General features: G+C 39.9%; 2 protein-coding genes across 8 annotated transcripts in view; one reads left to right on the forward strand and one right to left on the reverse strand.

The window, feature by feature from the left end:
* Positions 1 to 226: 226 nt before the first annotated feature.
* On the reverse strand, positions 227 to 6504 carry cltb (clathrin, light chain B). 4 transcript variants are annotated; one of them, XM_047353530.1, is made up of 6 exons: positions 6097 to 6504; positions 3625 to 3659; positions 3361 to 3478; positions 3061 to 3172; positions 2252 to 2305; positions 227 to 1319 (listed from the first exon to the last, which is right to left on the reverse strand). In XM_047353530.1, exons 1-6 carry the CDS (start codon positions 6251 to 6253, stop codon positions 1148 to 1150), a joined length of 648 nt encoding a protein of 215 aa, XP_047209486.1. In that variant the 5' UTR covers positions 6254 to 6504; the 3' UTR covers positions 227 to 1147. The 4 variants fall into 4 exon arrangements, with proteins under 4 accessions (XP_047209486.1, XP_047209488.1, XP_047209487.1 ...); XM_047353532.1 differs by lacking the exon at positions 2252 to 2305 and adding an exon at positions 2702 to 2722; XM_047353531.1 differs by lacking the exon at positions 2252 to 2305 and adding an exon at positions 2702 to 2725.
* Positions 6505 to 8247: 1743 nt separating this feature from the next.
* pdlim7 (PDZ and LIM domain 7) overlaps positions 8248 to 23085 on the forward strand; it is a 44393-nt gene continuing 29555 nt past the window's right edge. Inside the window, exons 1-2 of one of the 4 annotated variants that reach the window (XM_047353525.1) lie at positions 8264 to 8440; positions 12356 to 12454. In XM_047353525.1, coding sequence (XP_047209481.1) covers positions 8411 to 8440; positions 12356 to 12454 — 129 coding nt within the window. In that variant the 5' untranslated portion in view covers positions 8264 to 8410. Of the gene's footprint in view, positions 8441 to 9985; positions 10264 to 12355; positions 12455 to 23085 lie in introns of those variants that run through there. The other 3 variants (XM_047353526.1, XM_047353527.1, XM_047353528.1) reach the window with 3 other exon arrangements.

Genomic DNA, 23085 nt, shown 5'->3' on the forward strand with positions numbered 1-23085 from the left:
TTACTGGGTTATCTTTTTGATGTTTAATGTGATCTAAGACATTAAATGCAAAAACAAAAATTCAAAACAAGGAATCTGCAAGGGGGCAAATACTTGTTCACAGCACTTTAACCTTCAGTTATAAAGTTGCCTTGAACCCTTTTTCAAGTAAGGATTTAACCTTAATCCTTTATGCTTTAAATGCTAAATAATGTCCCCAAAAAAATGCGTGACAACATGCAAGAGAAACAGGGCAACACACAAGTTTATTCATGTGATCATCTCCAAGCTTTATGAAATGGCAACAAGCTCAGCAGGGAAATATTTAAAGTTAAATGAAGTGATCTGAAAATTCCACCGTTTCTATTTTCCACGTCTCTTTAAACATTCAGCGTTTTAATATCCATTATGTCCAAATAGGCAACGTGTGAACAATGTGCAGACATCACTGTTGAGATGAATATCTGTATTTAAAACGTTTTTAATGTGCTGGTGTAACACCAAGAAGATGGAAAGAAAAATCAGTGAAACAAAAAACAAAGTGCAAATTTTAATTTCTCAATTCAGACGGTAGCAGAAGTCTTTGGTTGAGTCTTTAACTTTTATTTTATTTTGCAAACAAATTTGCCCGATTGATGAGAAAACTATCTGGCTTAATACTCTAAAGGGAGTAAAAGCGAGATCAGAAAGGCCACAAGCTTATTTGTGAAAAAAAGAAACATGTTCGCTACCTAAAACCTTAATAATTCATGCAAAATAACGGGAGCAATTATGTTTTATGGTTATAAACTGATGAGAGGCATAGATGGATACAATCTAGTTCGCATTCAGTTAAGTGTTTGACCAAAATGGTAATTTAAAGAACAAATAAAAACTGGGCGTTCAAAAATGTTGCTAGAAACAATAAATTTGACCTAAAATAAGATAGAGGAGAAAATAAAACAACTTGCAGTAACAGTATTTTCTTCAGTACAGTGACTTTAAAGCAGACACGCCAGAAAGGTAACAGAGCAATCCGTCAGGAGCCTCGGGTAAAGTAAATCAATATATAGGCATCAAGAAAGGCAGGAAGTTTTTAAAAGGTTAAACATGTCAAGAATTCTTATGGAAAAAAAGTGTCGTTAAAACTGAAAAGGCAATATTATTAAGACCATTCCCTGAAACACTGTTAGCGGACTAAAGGTGTCTGTTTTAGAGAGATGAGAACCGAGCGCATTCGGGAAACATCCTTCGCCTGCTTGCTGGTTTTGGGATTGAAGTCACACAGGCGAGCCACTCGCTCCCATTCGGATCCTGGACTGTCGCTGTCGCTCTCTGCCAGGAAGGCCTCCTCGGATGCTCTGCAGGTTGCAGCGAGGGTGAGACAAATGAGAATATGTGGGGAAGAAGTTTAAAACATCTCATCTACTTTAGTTCAATCACACGATGCAAGCTAAAACCGCTGGCCTCTTCATTTACAGTGCCTTGCAGAAGAATTCATGATTTCTTTTTGCAACATTTTATCACATTACAACCATAAACTTTAAGGTCTTTCACCTGGATTTTACGTGATAGACTTTCAAAAAGTAGTGTGTAATTGTCAAGTCAGAGAAAGGATACAAGGGTTTAAAAATGTTTCGCAAACAAAAATCAGAATAACGTTGTGTGAAACTTATTGTTACTCTAAACATCTGTTCTGCGAGTGCCTCAGGGGTTTCTTAGAGAACAAAGAGCAGAGTTGTTTAAAGCAGGGTGGAGTCATAGAACCGCGCTGTTCAATCCGTTATCTGAAAATGGAAAGCAACTCTTAGCTCCAAACCTACCAAAACCTGGCCGTCCACCTAAACTGACAGGCCCACTAATTAAAGCAATAATCAGAGAAGCAGCCAATATTTCCAACTCGCTTGGAATATAAAGAAAACCTGTGATAAGCTGCAAGACACATTCAGCTGCAACGAAAGAGGTCAGGTGAAAAAATATTTCTGTGTTGGAACGGTCCAGTCAAAGCCCAGACCCAAATAGAAATAATACAAAGACAAACCTCACTTTAGTTTTTAAAAACACATGTTTTTGGTTGCAATGCGACAAAATGTGAAAAAGAGGTATGGATAATTTTGCACCTTGACACTTCTAATTAGGAATGAACTGCAGACATCTGAACTGGTCATAAACACAGACGTACGGAAATCGGACTTTACAAACCGACTAAGACCTAAAGGTTGCAGGGAGGCATGCATCAGGTAAAAGGGAGGCAGAGCGTACAACATTCAAAAGCATAAAACTCCAAACGTACACAAAGCCTATAACATCAGAGTTGGGCTGTTTGTAGAAAGCCTTGTCAGCAATCCTAGTGCACAGGCAAGGCCCAGAAAGCAGGAGGAAAGAAGGAGAGAGGAGAACAGTTTTAATGTCAAAACAACAAGCAGAGCAATGTTAGGCTGTGATTTAGAAGCACTGAGAGAAAACTCTGATGACATGGGAGTTTAAAATAGTCCAAAACAAATAAATCTGCTAGTTGAGCTTGGAAGATGAGACCACCCTGGTGGTGGTAGCTTGGATGAAAAATCTGCTCTCTGGAATCTGTCTGAAAAATTTACTGTTTTTTGTTCCAGGCTTTTTTTTTTTTTTTTAACTTGACAGGACAGCTCTGGATTATTATCTCATCGGAGGATTATTTCTCAGGGCTCTGAAGAAGAAGAAGAAAAAAAAAAAGACACTAGAGCTAACAGATGCAGAGTGATACCGTGCCAGACTTGGACAGAGTCTGCTGGAAAGTGGTGAGAAAAGATCTAGTTAGCTTGAACGAGTGAACGAAAGACATAAACCAACATTCTGGTGGTAGCAAAACAGTTCTTAAAGAAATGAATCAATCCATATTTAACATTGATGCTGTAATTTGACAATATATATACAGTGTTTAGAAACGTAGACCCAATGCCTCTGTGGCCTCAAAGTCCTTTCTTCCATCTTAAAACAGACTTTAAGAACATTTTTGAATAGTTCTCCCAAATAAAACAGCCCATTAAAGCTGAATCAACCATATTTAATGTAGTGATCAGGACATCTCTACGTGTAAACTGGTGAAATGTTGGTCTATCTCACCTGTTGTTGGCCTTGTTCTTCTCCATCTGCTCGTTCTGGTGTACGTGCCAGTCCTCCAGCTCCTTCTTGGCTTTCTCCCTCCACTCTGCCTCTGCTGCCTTGGAAGCCGAGTCTTTTTTACACGGTAAAACGACCAAAAATATCATGATTTATACAAGAGTTCAAAAATGAGGCCAAGCTTATAAGATCTCTGACTTTTTTACATCGCTGGACATCCAATCAAATCAATCAAAGCCTATTTCAGCTTCAAATGAAAAAAAGGGCAAATTTGTATAACTGATGACCCAAATCTTTTACTACCTAATGCTTCGAGGCGAGTCTTCTGCTCCTCCCTCCACTTGCGCAAACTTTCTGGTTCCTGCCTCTGGATGTCCACATGGGCGATGGCTGCATAGCTGTCTGTTGGGCCATTAGACTCCTTTGGATCAAACAGCAGCATTATAAGGCATCCATCAGATCATCCACAAAACCCAGAGTTAGAGTGCTATTTAGATAGGATTCAGATGAACCACACACTCATAAACAGATTTATTTTTGTAACTTGAGAAACAGGAAGAACCTCACCTGGAACAAGTCTCCATTCAGCGTTGCAGGCTCGTCTTCAAAGTCATCAAACATAATGATTAGAGACACACAAGTTTAAAGTTAAAACCAACTTCTAGGAGTTTTTCAGTAACCCTTTCATCCAGTCTGCTGTAGCTTCACCGCCTGTCCGCTCTAACTGCGCTCGTCTCAACTTTGTTCTGGAAACCGTGAAGACCTTAGAAATGCTGCTGCACCTGTTTGGGCACTGCGCTCGTCTCTGCTGATTCGCTGGCAAACAAGACAGGATTTTCAGGTGTGAAATATCAACTGTGACACGTCTGATTCTGTGACAATAGATTTTATGTTTTGAACCCACCAGAAAATGAAGATTTTATGCAACGGTACCCATTCTTGTACCAAAGAACATACCTAAGCTTTATCAGAGTTTTCTAAACTAAGTGAATCAAAGAACTGAGTTCTCAGTGTTTTTTTTTAGGGGTGATTTTTTGTTTGGCAGATTTCGCCAGCCCATCTCCGGTCAGAGTTGATCAAAGGAAAACTACCAAGTGGCATTCAAATACACATAAATATGGAAGATTAAAAAGAAAAAAATGTAAAAACATTTATAAATAAACCACAGACAAAAATGGCAGTGAAGCAAGAGATGATTCAAACTGTTGATGTAATCATACAGACCCTGAATCTTTGCAGCAATTAACAACTTTTAGTAGGGATGCACCGATATCAAAATTCAGGCCAATATCCACATCCGATATTAATATCGCTGTTATGGCTGATAACAGATATTTCCCTATATTATATACCTCACTACCCTTTCAACACCATGAAAAAAACGACCACATCACTGACATTGCTTCTCTGCTTCAGTTAAACGCCCTACAGTCCTGCACTGCATCACTATCACCATCAAATGCCCAAACAAATACCACACGGCCTTAGCTACCACTGTTTTAGTTCACTTTAGTTGGAGCCTTAGTTGTTCAGCGCCAGACTTAAGAGAAAAAGAACATTTCTCTCCACGGCACCAAGGCTATGGCACAGTCTACCTCTGCAGCTACGTTTAGCTGACTGTCCATAGTTGACCCTGCTTAAATAGGCTTTCTGCTGAATGTTTTATTTCATCATGTATTATTTTACCCTCTTTGCCGGTGCTTAATTTGAATAGCCATTGTATTGGTTTTCTGTACAATGCTTGTTTGTAAAAGGTGATTAGCAAACTTAACTAAGATTGATCGTTGTCCCACGATACTTTAAACTGTTTAAAAATACAACTGCATGTCTTAGTTCTCTGGTTTCTTCATATTCTAAGTATTATTGCTTTTAACAGACTTCGTTAGGTTGTGATTCTCTCAGTAAATCCGACTTATTTACTTCCGCTGATCCACCGAAATTTTGAAAGTGACAAAAAAAAAAAAACTGTGACCATCGTCGTGTTGAGTCGGACTTCAACTTGATGCTGCATCTCTCCGCTGTTTCTGTCAGCTGCCAAACCATTGCACTTCTAGCGTTTTAAGCCTTCTGCAAAAACCTCAAAGTGCTTTCAAATACTCAACAGATTAAAGCTATTTCAGTATACATGAAGTGAATCAATCAGCTTTGTTACCATTAAGTGTAGCCAAAGTGACTGTCCAGCACCCTGGAAAGCACCAGACCCACCCCAGAGGTCAAGGTTCATAGTGGAGTGGAAGATGTGCTGTAAAGATCTAGATGCTGTCTATTTAGCATACTTTGTCTTTGATTTTGAAATCATATTTAAAACAGAAATGTATTGTGCTCATCATAAGGAGAAATATTCCGTCTCATTCATTCTTCTTTAAGCCCCAGAACCTGACCAGTCATGATTCAAAAGAAACAGAAACAAAAACAAAGACGGGATGCCCTACTGACAAAATAAGATACAATATACCATATTAATGACAGTAAATGGTTTTTTTGGATGCAAAATGTTGCTTTCAATGAAGTTTAGATTAACACTTTATTGTTTATGATTTCACTGAAAGAGCTGACATTGGGCTACAACTCCGTTTTATGCCAAATTATAATGGGCCAAAGAACTGTGTTTTAATTACTGGATGAGTTATACAAACATTATTACCCATTGATAATGTCATGGTCTTTTGTTTCTGTCAGTTATGATCGATTTTTAATAAAAGTGTGTAGTTTAAAAACATTAGGAGAAAGCTCATTCTAATTACAAACAAACCGCGCGGAGCAGGTGAGCTAAACAAGCGCACTCCTACCAGCTAGGCTAATGCTAACAAGCTAGCGCTTTGTTAGGTTTTGTCTTTTAAGAGCTGTAGCCACCGTGTTAATGAATAGCATTCACACACCCCCCCTGCCAGCCAGTTATGTTAGTACGAACGTATGTTGTTGGGTCATTATTTATTCTCGAACCTGCATCATTTCCTGGCAGCTTCTGGGGAGCAGATTAGCCAGTTTTCTCATTAGCTTGCTAGCGTCAAGCGGATGTTAGTTCAACCCCAAACTTACCGTAGTTGGCCATCTGGGAAGGCTGCACCTCGTCCGCTCCTTCCAGCGCCCCAAAACCCTCGCCGTCGTTCTCGATCCCCGCTATCTCACTTTCCTGTTGGGCCAGGAAAGCGGCCGCAGGGTCCTCTTCGGCATGGTGCGCCCCGTTGTCGGCCATAATACACAAAAAAGTGCAGGTTTAACTGAGGCTAGACGGTTTAGCTGGCTGACGTTGAAGACTCCAAAATAAAAAATAAAAAAAACTCGTTACACTAGATTCCGCTGTTCCAAAAACGCTGCTCCAGGTAATGGAGACTTCAACCAACCCGCCTATAACAAACAATAAAGGCTTTCTCCACTTGTTCATCCACTGTGATGAAGATGATGATGGAAGAAGGGCATCGCCACGAGGAATGCTCCGTTTGGTTGTCCTTTGTCTCCATCTGCTGGCAGAACCAGGAACTGACCACAAGTTATTACCATAAACTGCAACAGGCGAGCACAATTTCCAGTGTTTTAAATAGTTATTTTGAGGTAATGAGTTACACCAAAACTAGCAGGTATAACTGTATGAATACACCTGTTTTGCGTTGTGTTGACTTTTTATATCCACGGTCAATTTCCATCCACAAATTTTCATTTAACTTTTTAAGCTAGTTCTAATCTGATATTTTTAGAAAACCATATTTAGATAAAAACCCTGTTTTGTAGCGATGCTTACATTTTGTAGATGTCTCGTTACCTTTCCCACACTGGAAATCAGAGGCATGATTTAAAGCACTTGTTTAATATGCAACAATGTGTTACTGTTTAAAACCGTGTTACACAGTCAGTTTTTTTAAGTCTTTGCAATAAAGTTAAATTGCACAGCATTTTCTTTTAAAATTTATCCAAAGATAAACATAACTTTGAGAAGAAAAACTCATTGAGCAGAACTTGATTTGGGGCACCTCCTTTAAATCTTCAATTTTAAACAATATAAAATCATTTAATTTTATTCACATTGTCAGGAAAGAAATATAAACATTTTAGATCTATGGTCTGTTAAAAGCATTTATAGGAGGCCCCTGATGAATTCACTTTCAGTTCTGACTTCTAGGACTGGCATCAAGATAATGTCCTGAGATGATAGATCTTAATGGTTGAGTTTCCTACATAGAAATGAGCATAAATATGTTGGAAGAGGCCCAAGAATTCCTTTATAGATAAAAATAAATAAAAAAACACACCCGCTGATAGCGTGGTTTCTATGCTTGTACGGTGTTGGGTTTCCGCAACACGTAATAGTTTGCCTGTAGACTTACAAAGTCTAATTTTGGTTCCACTCGACCAGAGCATCTTCTTCCACGTTTCCTCTACATGGTTTAGGACAAAATTAAAATGAGACCTTTTATGGCATTTTCCTAGCCATTCTTTCATAAAGGAAAGATTCACTTAGACTAATAGATGTTGTGTCTACAAATTCCTCTACCTGAGCGATAGATATCTGGAGCTCCTCCAGAATTACCAACGGCTTCTTGGCTACTTCAGGCCATTTCTTAGAAAGTTTGCAGTTCTGCAATACTTTTTCATGTTTGGATGATGGATTGAGCAATGGCCTGTGAGAGGTTCTAAGCTTCAGATCTTATATGATAGCCCAACCCTGTTTTGAACGTCTCCCCAACTTGATCACTGATGAGTTTATGGGTCTTCGAGAAGCTTTTTGTTCACTGTTTTCTAACAAACCTCCGAGACCACAGAAAAGCTGGATCAAATGTGCATTATTCGCTAATTAGGTAATCTCTAAAAGCAATTGGTGGCGCTGGATTTTTTTTTTAGGATGAGCACGATGAACGGGCAGAAAACAGTTGTCACAGTTTTCTGATTTTTACTTGTAAAAAAAAAAAACTAAATCGAAAACTATCTCTTATTTCCCTTCCACTTCATAATTATGTCTTACTTTGTGTTGATCTATCATACAATCCCAAGAAAATACATTAAAGTTGGAGGTTTTAACGTTGCAGGACCATTCATTCAGTTCCGGTTTCTCCACAAATCAGTTTCATCTGCCGTCACACCTGTAGTCAACAACTGAAAACCTGCCTGAGGTGTTGCTCTAATTGCTCCATTGCAACACCTGTGACGAGCGTAACAGGCTCTGGGTGTGCACGCGGCCTCTTCCGTATGGACCCGCGTGACGTCACACGTTGGCTCTGCTGGAAAGACGTCGAGGGACTGAACTCGTCGCTCAGCAGGAGGAGGACTCGCAGCGGCTTCTTGACCTCCGTTCTGAGGAAAACCACAAAGTTGACGTCAAACTGACTTTGTTCTTCATCGCTCGCAACTCTTCCTCGTCATGTCTGGCGAACACAAGGAGGGACGAGAGGTGAGTTTACTCAAATGTCTCTAATTCTGCGCGACGTAACTTTTAAAGCAACATTCAGTCGCAGCTTTAGTGACTGCGGGGTGTGTTGTGCTATTTAATGAGCTTTTATGGTTTTGCCTGGTTATTAGGAGTTCTTCTGACTTCAAGAGGTTTTGTAGTTGTTGTTTTTTTTTTTTTTCCGCCGTCCAACTTCCTCCGCTGTTGTGTGTGTACCCATCTGAGTCTGCACAGCCTGGTCTTTAATAAGCACTTCTCTTAAAACCATTTGAAACGGAGCTATATAAACTCCCTGCGTGAGCCTCAGACCGATTTACGTTCATTAAAACAAAGATACAACTTCCAGAAATAATGTAACATTATATAATAGGATAACATTATAAATGGTGAATAATAGGATATGATTAGGTTTGCCTGATGCGTTTAGCTTTTTACACAGGGTTGCTTTTAACGAACACAGGCGTTTTAAATAGCCTGTTTAACAACTGAATTACCACTTTACAATGTGCTGATATGACGTACGAAATGTTACCTGTGTTACCTGGATGTTACTGTGGTCATCTGTGTTGATACGCAGTGTTTGGAAATACCAACTCAGGTATTTGCAGTTGAAATTTATGTTGGAATCTAGAAACTCTAGTTTCAGTCATGCACAAGCAATTAAACAATTAAAAAGTCCTAAAATTAGGGATGCACCAAACAAATAGATCAGAGGTTAAAATCAGCCATTCTTCTCTTGGTCTGTGATCAGCAGAACAAATTTGATCAAAAAACAAACACTAAAATCAGATTTATTTCTTTCAGCCAATTTGTTAAATTGTATCAAAATGAATCACTCACAATATTTTTGGTCTATAAAAGAATGAACTATGATGAACTTCTTGAGTTTTTAATAAACTGGATTGATCTGATTGTGTGTGCATGATTTGGATGGGTTTGTGTTATAAAGTGCCACAAGTTGACAGTTGTTGTGCCTTGGTGCTGTACAAATGTACTGAATTTAATATGCTTTAATGCAAAAACAGGGATGATCTTGTAATTTTTTGTTGGATTTAGAGCTCATACTTCCATCAGCCTTTAGGAGATTTGTCTCTTTTATGAATTATAGTCCTTTTGAAAAATATATTTTCTGAGCTGTCAAATCAGAATCGGCAGGTTGGACCTTCAAGAAAACTAGAGATGAACATTGGTGGAGAAAAGCTGGATCGCTGCATTTCCACCTGATATTGTTTCAGTTTCACCAAGTTGCCCATTTTGCTTTAAGAAGTTGATGGTTGAAATGTAATTGCTAGTTTGCTTGTGATGTATCTCAGACCTTGTAGGAAGAAATGCACTCTCTAATTAGTTTTATTCCACTTGTGGCTGTCTGCTGATTCTCAAGTGCAGTTTCAGAAGAAAAGCGGAAAAGAAGTTTATGTAGAGGGCCTTTGCCAAAACTTTAAGGCAGTTGACATTACCTCTCCCAGTCCTCCTCCTGCAACCCCTCCTCACCCCCCTCCCTCCCTGTGACTCATGTGGGTGTTGGGCTGAAATAGTTTGGTGTAGTTTTACATTCCTTATATAGCCTCTGAGGATTGAGTAGAGGCTAAGACTCGCCTGTGTCACACGCAGCATCGGGGGTAGGCACAATCTCCTCGCCCCAGATCACTGACTCCCCAGCTTTTCTCCCAGGTTTGGGCTATCAGCTGGCCCCTCGTGAATAAGGTAAGCTGCCATGGCGCCCTCTTGGTTGGATTGACGTGTGTCAGGAAGAATAATGGTACCTGGTAAGATTTGGGAAGAGAAGGAGTAAGACCAAACAGTGGCGTAGGGCTGCTTGTACAGAGGTCAGTGTTCCGGTCACAGTGAGAGCGAGTGACTGTCTGAAAGTTGGCTTTAACTCTTATAATGGCCGTCTTAGATGTATTTTGTTGTGTTTTTAGTTGTAAGAGCTAAAGCTCTCTTCTTTTTAGTATTTTAATGTGTCAAAACAAGACTAAATTACTGAAGCAGGTTTAGATGTGAAGGGGAAGTTAGCCAGCGTTTTATGACGTTTCATAAAATGTCGGGTTCCCTGTTTTCGCCCTTTAAAATGAGGGGTCGATTGATGTGATGGACAAAGGTTCATCAATTAATTAGCGGGAGATCGGAACTGACCAATTTTCCATTGGTTGGCAGTTCAAATATTAATTCATTTAACACATCAAAACTAAAGGCTTCCATCATTTTGGCCTTTAAACGCATCATCCAACAGCAGGCACTTCAATGCACTTTTTGACTTAGATAAAAAGTCTGATAAAGGTTTGGAACATGTGCTTTGATGTAAAAGTTGAGATTTTATTCCTGCATTTTCTGTTGGATTCAAAATTACCACTCCTATCAAAGAACCAGAAGCAGCACATATTTCTCTATAGTTTATAGTCTGAAAATCGGTCAAAATTGGCAGGGTCAGATGTCAAAGAAAACTGGAAATCATTATTGGAAAGGAAAAGCTGGACATTATTGTCCTTGATGTTTGCTATGCCAGTGGATTTTATGCTGTAATAAAAACTTTTTTTAAATTCAAAATGATCTTTTACATAAAAATCTTTCATGCGAAGGCTCAGTAAAGGCCCAGATGCAGCTTCCACTGCGAAAATATGCTGATGATAGGGTTTTCCTGCAAGATGACTCATAACTTTATAGGAATATTACCAGAAGTGTTGGTTTTTCAATTTGTCTCAAAGGTTAGAGCAGTGTTTTAGGCATGTAGTAACACAAGAGCTGAGACAGTTTTAGTTCCAAGTTAGAAAACCAGTAGGAACTGCTCATTTTTGCCTTACTAACCAGGCCAACCAATACAAGTCCATATACTTTCTCTCCCCATTTTATACATTCCTACAGTAAAACAAAAAGACATGCTCACAAATTAAAATTGAACTGTACTCTGTGGGCCACTGGTTTTGAGTTACAAACCGCCAGAAGCACAAATACATTATTCTAGAAACTCACCAATTAATTGACCAGTAAAACATCTGATAAAGGTTAGTTTTCATACAGTTAGGCCCAAAATTACTCATATCCCTTGCAGATTTAGGTTTGAAGTTATCTTTTAATTTTCCCAGCATGTTTCTTTTGACTGGAAGTGATATTAAAGTTTTGGAGTGACTCAGACCGGCCTCTGATAGAGTATCAGTGGAGAGACCTAAAGATTAGGGTGTTGGCAAGGAGGCCTTCCAACCTCGGACTTAAAGCTCATCCCAGTAAAAACATTCAAGACGCTGATCAGCAATTGTAAGAAGGGTTTAATTGCTGTAATGCCAATAAAGTTTTTTTCCACTGAATGTTAGAGTATAAAAGGATTTTTGACATATCATAAAATGTACATAGAAACCAATAGATGGTTATCTATTAAACTATACTTTTCTCATGATTAACAAATGTCCTAGTTGAGTGAAAATAGAAATCTGACGTGCATAAGAGTAATTTGGAGCATAGCTGAATGCTGCGATGCATTGATGTTGTTCATCTTGTAATGCTTTTAATTAACATTCAAAACCAATTTCTCTCAAATAATCAGCAGGTCAGATCTAAAAAAAGATTTTTCAAGCTGTGGTTAGCATGCATTCACTCAGAAACTCTGAGTACAAGTTGAATGCACCTTAACTTCGAAGAGGTGCGAAAGGAGTTTCCGTTCTTCATTGTGAGACAAATTTCTAACATTTTTGACCATAGTTACCCGCTCAAAGTTCAAGCATTGTACAAGAAAAAAAACTTGATGGGAATTGCTTTTCTTCTCGGTCTGTTTTTTGTTTTTGTCCTGAGAAGTTCGTTTTAGAAAGAGTTACCCAACATCCAGAGCAAAAACACTTGGACAAAGCAGGAAAGGATGCATGTCCTTGTAAAGCTTTTCACGGGTTTCTTGCTAATTTAAACATGTCCTTTTCTGTCTTCCTCAAGGCTATGAACATGTACACCGTTACCCTCAGCGGCCCAGCGCCGTGGGGCTTCAGGCTGCAGGGAGGCAAGGACTTCAGCATGCCTCTCACTGTGTCAAGAGTAAGAAATAAATGTTTCTCTTTGTTTGTGTTCACTGAGGTCTCAGGAATTTGCTTGATGTTTTGCATTAATGATCACACTAGGACAGCCTTGTATGCTTCCCCTGAGCTCCTGTTTGATTTTGAGGCCGATTAACAGAAAATCTTCAGTGAGAATTACCTCATTTTAGTGTCCAGAGAGCACATGGATATCCTTTCTCACTCTCACAATAGGTATTGTGTGCAGACTGTGCTTCAGTTTTAGGAGGTTTTGTACGACTGGTACTTACTGATCACAAGAGCATGCTGTCATCTGTCCCAAAATACTTTGCACACTCCGTGTTAGATCGCCTTTGTTCCTCAGAATTAAGTTTCAAATGCCCTGTGCTTATGTGGATGAGAGCAGCAACCATTTTCCAGGCCTTATAAGTGCAATGCTGCTTTGTCTGACAAAAGGTACAGGCTTGATCTTGCAGTCACACATGAACGCGCTCACATAAAATAATTCCACGGTTGCAGCCAACTATTTCATACAGAGATCTGGCTTTCCTTTTCGCACTCGGATTGTTGCATTGCTCCCTTTTTAAAGTTAGGAGAATCCATAAATATCAACGTTGACTGATGATTATTACACTGTCAGCTTTGTTTGGTATGTGCCATTTCCTTTTTGCAAAGATCATTTGAAGGCACACCATATGTCGATGCTCTGTCTCTTAGTCCAAACAGAACATGAACTGAAGGCACAATGCTCAGATGTGGTGTTTTTATTATTTTATTGAACAGAGTCTGCATTGTGCTGCAGGTAGCACCTCGTAGAGAGATGTGCGTTTAGGTGAGGTAATCCCGCGATGATGGCAGCAGTTATCACCCTTCGTGTCAGTACCTGTCCTGTATTTACCCAGCTTGTCTCAGTTAAAAACCTGGTGTTCTTCTTTGGATTTCTGACTGCAGAGAGTTTCTCTTATAAGCAAAAGCAGTTCTCTAAACCTTATTTGACGAATGGTTTCAGACAAAAGCTGCATTTAAACAAATTTTTTTGGGGGGGGATTTTGGTCTAGACCAGGGGTCTGCAACCTGCATCTCTGGAGCTGCAAGCAAGTGGGCCTTTCACAATGGGAAAAAAAGAATAAGTCGTCTTTTTTCTAAACACCATGTAACATTAGCGACTCTGAACCAGTTTTTCTTTTTAGCTGGACTGAGGGCAACAATGGTTCAATAGATTAAGGTTGCAGATCCCTGCTCCAGCTGGTCAAGATTTACTTCAGGGCTGAATATTGATGGGTTTGTCTGTTGAAGACTGTCGTGGTCTCCTTACAAATATCTGCAGGCTAGTTTTCTACAGTCTCTGTTCATGACATAAAGATAAAGCTGTATTCTTAAGTTTGGAGTTGTAATATTCTTGCTTCAGTGAGGCACTTGTTTAGGAGTTATGGTTCCCCGCTAAAGTTTTGATATATCTTTTAATCTTTTCACATTTGTCACATTATAAATGTCGGTGTGTTTTTTTTATTGGGATTTTTTTTATGATGTATCACGTAATAGTAGTGTGGAAGATAAAAGAAAGATGGTTTTAAAATTATTTTACAGAAAAAAATCTGGAATGTTTGAAATGCATTTGTATTCAGTCCTCTTCACCTTGAAATAAAATCCAGTGCTGCCAGAAGTTACCTAATTACACGGGGCGGGGGGTGCTATATACAATACGGTGCAAAGGAGACTTTTTAGAGGCTGCCGAAGACTTGAGACTGGGGAGAAGGTGTACCTTCCACCAGGACAACATACAGACAGAGCTACAGTGAAATGGTATAGATCAAAAGCACATTAATGTGTTAGAATGGCCCAGTCAAAGTCCAAACCTAAATCCTTTTGGAAATTAATGTTTACAGATGCTGTCCTTCCAACTTGGCTGAGGTTCAGCTGTTTTGGAAGGAAGAATGGACAAAAAGTTCTAGATGTGCCAGGGTGGTATGGACGTACTTCCAAATACTTGTAGTAAAATTTGTTTCGGCAAAATACTGACTCGAGGCGTCTGAAATGGGCAAGAGTACTTTAGCAAGGCATTATATAAACATACAACAGCGTTCTCCTCCTTTACCTTACAGGAACTCTGGGCTCTTATCTTGGCTTTCATTAAAGAAAGAACAGTAAAGTCCTGGTCAACAGGAGATGAATCTTAGTTACACGGGATCCGTTAGTAACAGGAAGACAAATCCTGCCTTTACTTAAAGAGTTTTCATTAGATGAGTTCAGTGGGTGGTCCGTTTCTTTTCTTCATGGCTTGCAGTAGATGAGATAACGATCTAAAGCTAGACTAAGTTAAAAGCCTTTACAAAATAAAGAGCATGTGGAGGAAAATGACAAAGGCTTTTAGTTTTTTGGTGAGGGAATGAGATTGCAAGTAATAACTCCTGAAAGATCAATGTGTTTTGTTTTTTTTGCAGATTAGAAGATGATTAGCTCCGTTTAAGACTGGATATGAAAAATGGAAGATCATAAAACCGAGGATCACTTTTTATTTAATCATTTAGACTCCAATTGATTCGCTGCAAATTGGATTTCTTATTAACTTTTCATTGATCTGGAAGTTTGTGTGTTTCTGTCTTGTTACCTTTCTGGAGTGAGTGAGTTCAGAGGTTTCTGAGCTTTCCTAACGCCTGTTTCCTTCCTTCGCCTATGAGCTGACCGAGCTTGTGCTTTCTCAGCATTCCATACATTTTTCTCATATCCACCCTGCCGCCGCCAACAGGCAATCCTGTTGTCTTCCCTTCTGCGTCTGTCTTCGCCACTCATTTTCCCCATCCATATGACGAACTCCCCCAATCTCAAAGGAATAGTCTCCAAGTGAGATCAGAGGAATGAAGGCCATAATTTTTAAGTGAATGCGAATGGACAAGGAAAAATAAGATTTTGAGCTCAGCAGGATGTGTTGTCATCCATCAGCTGTAAAACATGCACCACGTTTGACTGACTGGAGTGACTGTTGAAAACAGGAGGTTTTCTTTGTTTTGTACTGAAAGCTGTGAGAAATTCCTCTCCTGGACTTTATTGCTCAGTGATACGGTTTAGTTCTGGTGTCGAATATTACATAAAAGCTCTTTATTAAGGACACCTTGTGACATTTGGAGTGGACAACAAGTTATTTTGTTGATAATGAGACTGGGCCTGATCATCAGGGGTTTGTTTTTAATAAGTAGGCATTACTTGCGCTTCACAGGATTTCACCGGCTATGTAGCTTTGCCTTCTTCAGGAAGTTAATGGACATGCATAACAGAGGCTAAATATCTCAACCAAGTCATTGCTAGAGTGAACCTTTGTTACTTCCAAGCCTATTAAACTCTGATTTTCAGAAGTAGCTATTTCTGTTTGGATGATACATTTGCAACAAATAATGCTAAACAGTATTGTAATGATCCAGTCAGTGATGTGGGGTTTAGGTTCTACTGTATGGAGTTTGCATATTCTCTCCATGCATGCACAGGTTCTCTCTGGGTACTCCAGCTTCCTTCAACCGTTTATTTCCTCCCATTACCCTAATTTCATCCATCCATTCAGAGTCTATAACCTCTTATCCTTGCATGGTTGCAGGGGGAATGGTGCCTATCTCCAGCAGTCCTTGGGTGAGAGGCAGAGTGAGTGTGTGTGTGTGTGTATCTGCACATGGCTGCCTGTCATGAGTGTGTGTTTTTATGTTGACCTCGCCCAATGACTGGCACCTCTTTGTGTTTTTCACAAAAAAACACTTTAAGAGTTAAAAGAATAAAAGCTCAATAAATTATACTGTGCTAAATTACATCTGTTAGGTGTATAATAATTCAGGTTAGGTTTAATCAAATTATTCTAGACTGAAACTGTAGGCGACCAGTTGCAGCCCAGCTTCCTTAAAACCACTCGATTATCCCTTTTTTAATTTAGTCTTAATTGGAAGCCACGGACTGTGGGGCAGCTTTGCGACTTTGGGGTTAAAAGTTGAACAGGCTAAAAAATACCGATATCCTTGAGGCAGAATCTGGACACCTCTCTGCTGGACATTCAGTTAAATGTGTCCACCAACATTGTGTCTTGCAAGCTTTTGGTTGTTGCTTCTAGTTTAACTTCTGTCTTTTCCCTGATCCATTCACTTTTTCCTGCCCCCTTTTTTGCTTGTAAATTTCCTGAAACTTCTGTGACTTTAGGAGTAAAGGCATCCGTACAAGTCAACTTTATCTCTCGCTACATGTTTGTCGGAACATCCCGTATCAAGAGAACAGGCAGGAAAATTGAAGGAAGTGAAGCTGGTTCAGCCAAGTCTGTCCCTTCTGATTTGGAGGGTTTTACCACATTTCTGCTCCAGATCCCATGCCATTGCAATTCAGTAAACATTATGATAACCCCACATAACTTGTGAGCACCATCTGGTTTCTATCAACAAACACATGCCACCCCAATGACTTCAAAGTTTGGTAGAAACTGGCAATGATGTCACAGCAATAAGCGGGTGGAGAGATGTTAAAATGCCCCCCCCCCCATCCATGTCTACAGCTGTCATTAAGTCTTATGTTTCTGTTTCACTGTGTTTCTGTCTTAACTTGAAGACCATCTGTTGCTTCATTATCGGCAGGCTTTTTTTTTCTGACACACACGCAAAAACTGTGAGAAAGGAGGCCTTGTTAGAGGCCATAAATAATTCAGTCTATACTTTGCGTTGGTCTCAGGGTTTTTTTTTTTTTATTGTCGGACATGTCCAACATATGTGTTGTGTTTTAAGGTGAGTTGGTGTGAGGTGCTCCTCTGCAGTCATTATGGAGGGTTGAGGGGGGATCACATACTTGAAGGTTTGGTTTTCCATTTCTCGGAGTGATATTTATGGCTTTGCATCAGCTGTGCTGCGAGTGATGTAAGGAGCCCCCAAATAGCCGTGGAAAGAATAAAATTGAGATGGCGAATAGTTGCCCAGCCAGTATATCACCAGCTGTTTGATAAACCTTGGTGCATTATTAACCAAAACGAGCAGAGCTGGGGATAAGTGCGCTTCAAGGAAAGCACTTCAAAGGTGAATTTAGTGTGATGCATCCTGAAAGGTTGGCTAAAGCTTTGAAATTTGATAGTACACCAAAAAGGTTCTGCTGCTGCGCTCTGCCAAAAGGCTTTGAAACTGGCCATGAACTGTTAGCCGAAGCATGTAGATCTACCGAGACGTGGATTCATCACCACTACCAGCTGCCCTAATGTTATACATCTAAAGTAATATTCCCCTCCAATCCAACCGAGGCTGAGTCGTTTGATGGAAAGTCTGTGTAGAAGTCCACTTTGCAATCCTCCTTAACAACCATGATAAATCCCTGTTTTTTTTGTGAGGTACAGTATGTTGCAATAACAAGTGCATGTTTTTCAGTGTCCTTCCCTGTATTGACTCCTGCAGGGAGGACGAGGCAGGTATTGGGTTTCTGTCCGCTCCTTACCTCCTGAAAGGTCTGAACACAGCAACTTTAACTGCTTGCTTCTGAAGTGAGGGAGCAGCTGCACTCTGAACCTGAGCCAGAAGTACAAGTGTCTGCGTCCATCAACATAGCTCGCACATACACGCATTCATGGAATATGCGATCTGAAGACCTTACAAGTTTCTGTCTTTGTTTTACAGTACCTTTTTTAGATGTTAGTAATGCATGCAAAAGAGAAATCACTGAGCACTCAGCATGTTAGTATGTTTAGTTGTGTTACTCCTACAGGAGAGTCCTGCTGGATATATCTGCTGCAGTGGTCTCCAAAATGCCTAAAGTAAACATTGTACAGATGGTAGACATGGCTTCCTGTGGGGTTCTGATGGTATAATAACCTCAAGCAAAAACTCCACTGTTTTTACTTCTTTACTTCTATTTGTCAGCTATAGATATTTTCAATGTGTACTTTAAAATAATTTCAACCCATGTACCATCTACCATGTAGATGCTTGAGATGTCAGCCACAGAACAGGGTAGGGCTGCAGCTACCAATTATTTTAGTAATCGAGTATTCTATCAAATATTCTGACGATTAATTGAGCAAATTGATCAAATAAAATTGGCACATTCTGCAGATTTTTCATTTAACTAACTACTTAGGCTCATTTTATGAGTAATAGAAGTACATGAAAGAGAAAATACAAAAATCACCATGTTATTGCTTGAAATGCAATAACATAGCATATATTTAGTGTACACTTGGAACTTTTTTTAGCTGCAGATCCATCCTTTACTACAGAAGTTTAACATCAAAATGACAAAAGCTCAGCCATTTCTGGATGATTTAACATGAATACAGTGCTAGCTGCCTCAGTTTTTCAGTACACACTGGACTGTGTGTTTAAAATGATCCTACACTTTTGACACTTAGGATTTACTCTGCTCTTCTTTTTGCCCCTCACCGTCTCCTTCATAGCTGATAACCACACGTGGAGTCCCAGGTATCAGCGGCGTGCGCTATCATCATTAGCGGAAGTGAGAGCGTTGTGCAACACAAATAACCACACGGCTGTAATGCAGTGCGCTGAATAGTTGTATAGAATTTAACGAAGCCTCAAAGACGATAATCTGCCTCGAGGAGTTCTAGTAATCGAGTTACTCGAATTATTCGAGGAATCGTTTCAGCCCTAGTATTGGGGAATGTAGCTGTATTACTGCCAATTTCAGAAATAACCAAATTATAAGAGCTGCAAAATGCTACCGAGTTTCTCTTGTTCTTTATTTTAACACGTTGCTGTGTTTCAATACATTTTTAAGATGGTAGGTGAACAAACTGGATCAGGAGTTGGGTGTGGTCAGAAACTCTGGAACCAGTGAATCAAAAATGAATTGATCGGGACACCAATCCAATACTAGTGCAAAACATTGGTATATTTCTCCTGTTGGGAAGTATTGTGGACCTTCTCTGTGACGATTCAAGGAAAGAGTTTATTTTACTAACATGCTAACTCTTGTTGGTTAAATAAAGTAGGAGTGATTTGTTGTTACAAAACAGTTCTTTGAAAATCCCTCTTTCTCCAACATGGGGCTGAAAGGAATCAGAAACTGCATAATGATCATAGAAAGTTTGAGTGCTTTTGGAACCATGACTTTTTTTTTTTTTTTAAATCTTGACACATAAATCTTAAAAGATTGATTCACTAAACTGGTGCTGGTGTTTTTTAGTTACTGTTTCTGTTAACTTTAGCAATTTTTCAACATCTGTGTCTATAGGTCTCTTTCTTTTAGCACCTATGCTAAAACTGCTAAGCAGCATCATTGGAAGTGATTAGAACATTCTTGGTTATATGCGTGAGAAGTTGAATATGTTTTGGCACAAAATTGCAAGTAGGTATCCATCTGCATCCGTTTTAACCCACAACCAACACTCCCATACCTGCTCAGTGAAGTATTTTCAAACCTTGTCGAGTAAAGCTGGAAAAATGGGAGCTGCATTTATCTCAGAAGAAATCCTAATAGAATATAATGCCATCGGTAAGGGAGGCTGCATGTCATGTATCTGGGTCCCAGTTATTTAAAAAAAACAAAAAAAAGCAAATGCGTAAAATGTTAAACTTGTCTGTAAAATCAAAACAAAATGTCTTAACCCCTCTAATTGCCTCCAGCGATAGCCAATCCAGGGCAATTAAAGTGATGTTTGAACTTGTAAAGCAACTAGAATTGCCTCTCTAAGGAATCTCTACATTCAAATTTAGCTCCGTGTTTTAAGCCTGGCTGAAGTTTTGTTGTGGTCGTCTGTGGAGAGCCAAGTATTTATTTTTTTATGACCTGAGCTGTCATCGTTTTTATGGTCTCCTATTACCTCTCCTCTTATGTGAACGTTCATGTTTCATGTTCACAATCAAAGCAGCAAGTGTGATTAGGTGAGCTGAACATGACAGGAAACTATTGATTGAACGGCTGAGTCCTCTGAGCTTTTGATGAGCTAACATTTGCAGGGATCCATGGCATTTGAGAGTAATCCTAATGGGGTTTCTATTTGCCAGAAATCCTGGCTCCTGCTTGCTTATCTGATGCTGCACACTTTTTTTTTTTTTCTCTAGTTATTGGAGTATTTGACACAGGTCTCGGGTATCATGAAGCTGCATGGGTAAGCTGACTCAGCCCGTTATTCACAACGTAGCTTCCCCTCTCTGTGTATTAGAGGGATTAGAGGGGATAGGAGGCCAGGTTATACGTGTTACATGTATATAAGCATTATAGCTTTGTGTCTTGTTGTAACAAACTACGCTTGACTAATACACCCACTGAGACTGAGAGGATGATGTCATTCCTTTGTCACTCAGCAGCTTACCTGTCAGACTGGGAAAAGGTGGACAGATCACTCGAGTTAATGGTATGACTAATGGTAACATCTGGGCCTTGTCTGCAGCTGTCAAACATTTCTCTTACAGTCTCCAGTCACATCTGCAGTAAATCATAGGCTGTTGACTAATGACATCATGATGACCTTATAATGCCTGTCCTGGTTTTGCTGAGTAAAACAGACAAACAGACTCCTCCAGTTAATCATCAGGTGTCAGACATTACAGCAGGTTCAACCCAGAATGGGTGGTTGTGTGTTCAGGTAAGAGGTTAGTCATACAGTTGCAGACTTCCTACGCTGTGGTTTGGATAAACGATTTTTGTTTCAACCTGATAACTGGAGGGAAGCCGGAGGATTGTTCTGTCTGAATAAAATTTTTTTTTCAAACTTTACCCCCATGTTTGCTCACAATGATGGATGCAAACATTAGAGCACTGCAACTCTTCGCTAAATTACGAAGGCTGTTTTGAGGTTTGATTTGACACCTTAGGAATGTTAAGAACATATCATTTTGCTCCATTATGGCAGCAGATGTGTTTTTATGAGAGGTGATGTTCTGGTTAAAAATGCTCTAACCAGTTTCACAGTCCACAAATTTTATTTAAAAAATGTGAATCTATGGCTTAAAACAAGCATTGTAATTTATTTTATTTCATCCTGTTTATGGACATTTTCAGGAAATTTACTGTGAGAAGAAGCGATACATGGCAATACATCTGAGCTCGAGAAAATCTAAATACTGCTCTACCAATAAACCTTATTAAATAAGCTGCTTCAGCACACCAGTTAAATTAAGCAAAATATTAAGCGATCTGGACTTGTATAGCGCTTTATCAAGTCCGAGGAGCCCAGAGCGAATTACACTGCAATCAGTCATCCACCCATTCACACACTGTCGGCGGTGGCCTACACATCTATGAATGTTCTCATTTAACCAGCTGGAAATATACAGGTCCTTCTCAAAATATTAGCATATTGTGATAAAGTTCATTATTTTCCATAATGTAATGATGAAAATTTAACATTCATATATTTTAGATTCATTGCACACTAACTGAAATATTTTAGGTCTTTTATTGTCTTAATACGGATGATTTTGGCATACAGCTCATGAAAACCCAAAATTCCTATCTCACAAAATTAGCATATTTCATCCGATCAATAAAAGAAAAGTGTTTTTAATACAAAAAACGTCAACCTTCAAATAATCATGTACAGTTATGCACTCAATACTTGGTCGGGAATCCTTTTGCATAAATGACTGCTTCAATGCGGCGTGGCATGGAGGCAATCAGCCTGTGGCACTGCTGAGGTCTTATGGAGGCCCAGGATGCTTCAATAGCGGCCTTTAGCTCATCCAGAGTGTTGGGTCTTGAGTCTCTCAACGTTCTCTTCACAATATCCCACAGATTCTCTATGGGGTTCAGGTCAGGAGAGTTGGCAGGCCAATTGAGCACAGTGATACCATGGTCAGTAAACCATTTACCAGTGGTTTTGGCACTGTGAGCAGGTGCCAGGTTGTGCTGAAAAAGGAAATCTTCATCTCCATAAAGCTTTTCAGCAGATGGAAGCATGAAGTGCTCCAAAATCTCCTGATAGCTAGCTGCATTGACCCTGCCCTTGATAAAACACAGTGGACCAACACCAGCAGCTGACACGGCACCCCAGACCATCACTGACTGTGGGTACTTGACTCTGGACTTCTGGCATTTTGGCATTTCCTTCTCCCCAGTCTTCCTCCAGACTCTGGCACATTGATTTCCGAATGACATGCAGAATTTGCTTTCATCCGAAAAAAGTACTTTGGACCACTGAGCAACAGTCCAGTGCTGCTTCTCTGTAGCCCAGGTCAGGCGCTTCTGCCGCTGTTTCTGGTTCAAAAGGGGCTTGACCTGTGGAATGCGGCACCTGTAGCCCATTTCCTGCACACGCCTGTGCACGGTGGCTCTGGATGTTTCTACTCCAGACTCAGTCCACTGCTTCCGCAGGTCCCCTAAGGTCTGGAATCGGCCCTTCTCCACAATCTTCCTCAGGGTCCGGTCACCTCTTCTCGTTGTGCAGCGTTTTCTGCCACACTTTTTCCTTCCCACAGACTTCCCACTGAGGTGCCTTGATACAGCACTCTGGGAACAGCCTATTCGTTCAGAAATGTCTTTCTGTGTCTTACCCTCTTGCTTGAGGGTGTCAATAGTGGCCTTCTGGACAGCAGTCAGGTCGGCAGTCTTACCCATGATTGGGGTTTTGAGTGATGAACCAGGCTCGGGAGTTTTAAAGGCCTCAGGAATCTTTTGCAGGTGTTTAGAGTTAACTCGTTGATTCAGATGATTAGGTTCATAGCTCGTTTAGAGACCCTTTTAAAGATATGCTAA

The sequence above is a fragment of the Girardinichthys multiradiatus genome, chromosome 23 (assembly GCF_021462225.1).
Source record: "Girardinichthys multiradiatus isolate DD_20200921_A chromosome 23, DD_fGirMul_XY1, whole genome shotgun sequence".
NCBI classification, from domain to species: Eukaryota; Metazoa; Chordata; class Actinopteri; order Cyprinodontiformes; family Goodeidae; genus Girardinichthys; species Girardinichthys multiradiatus.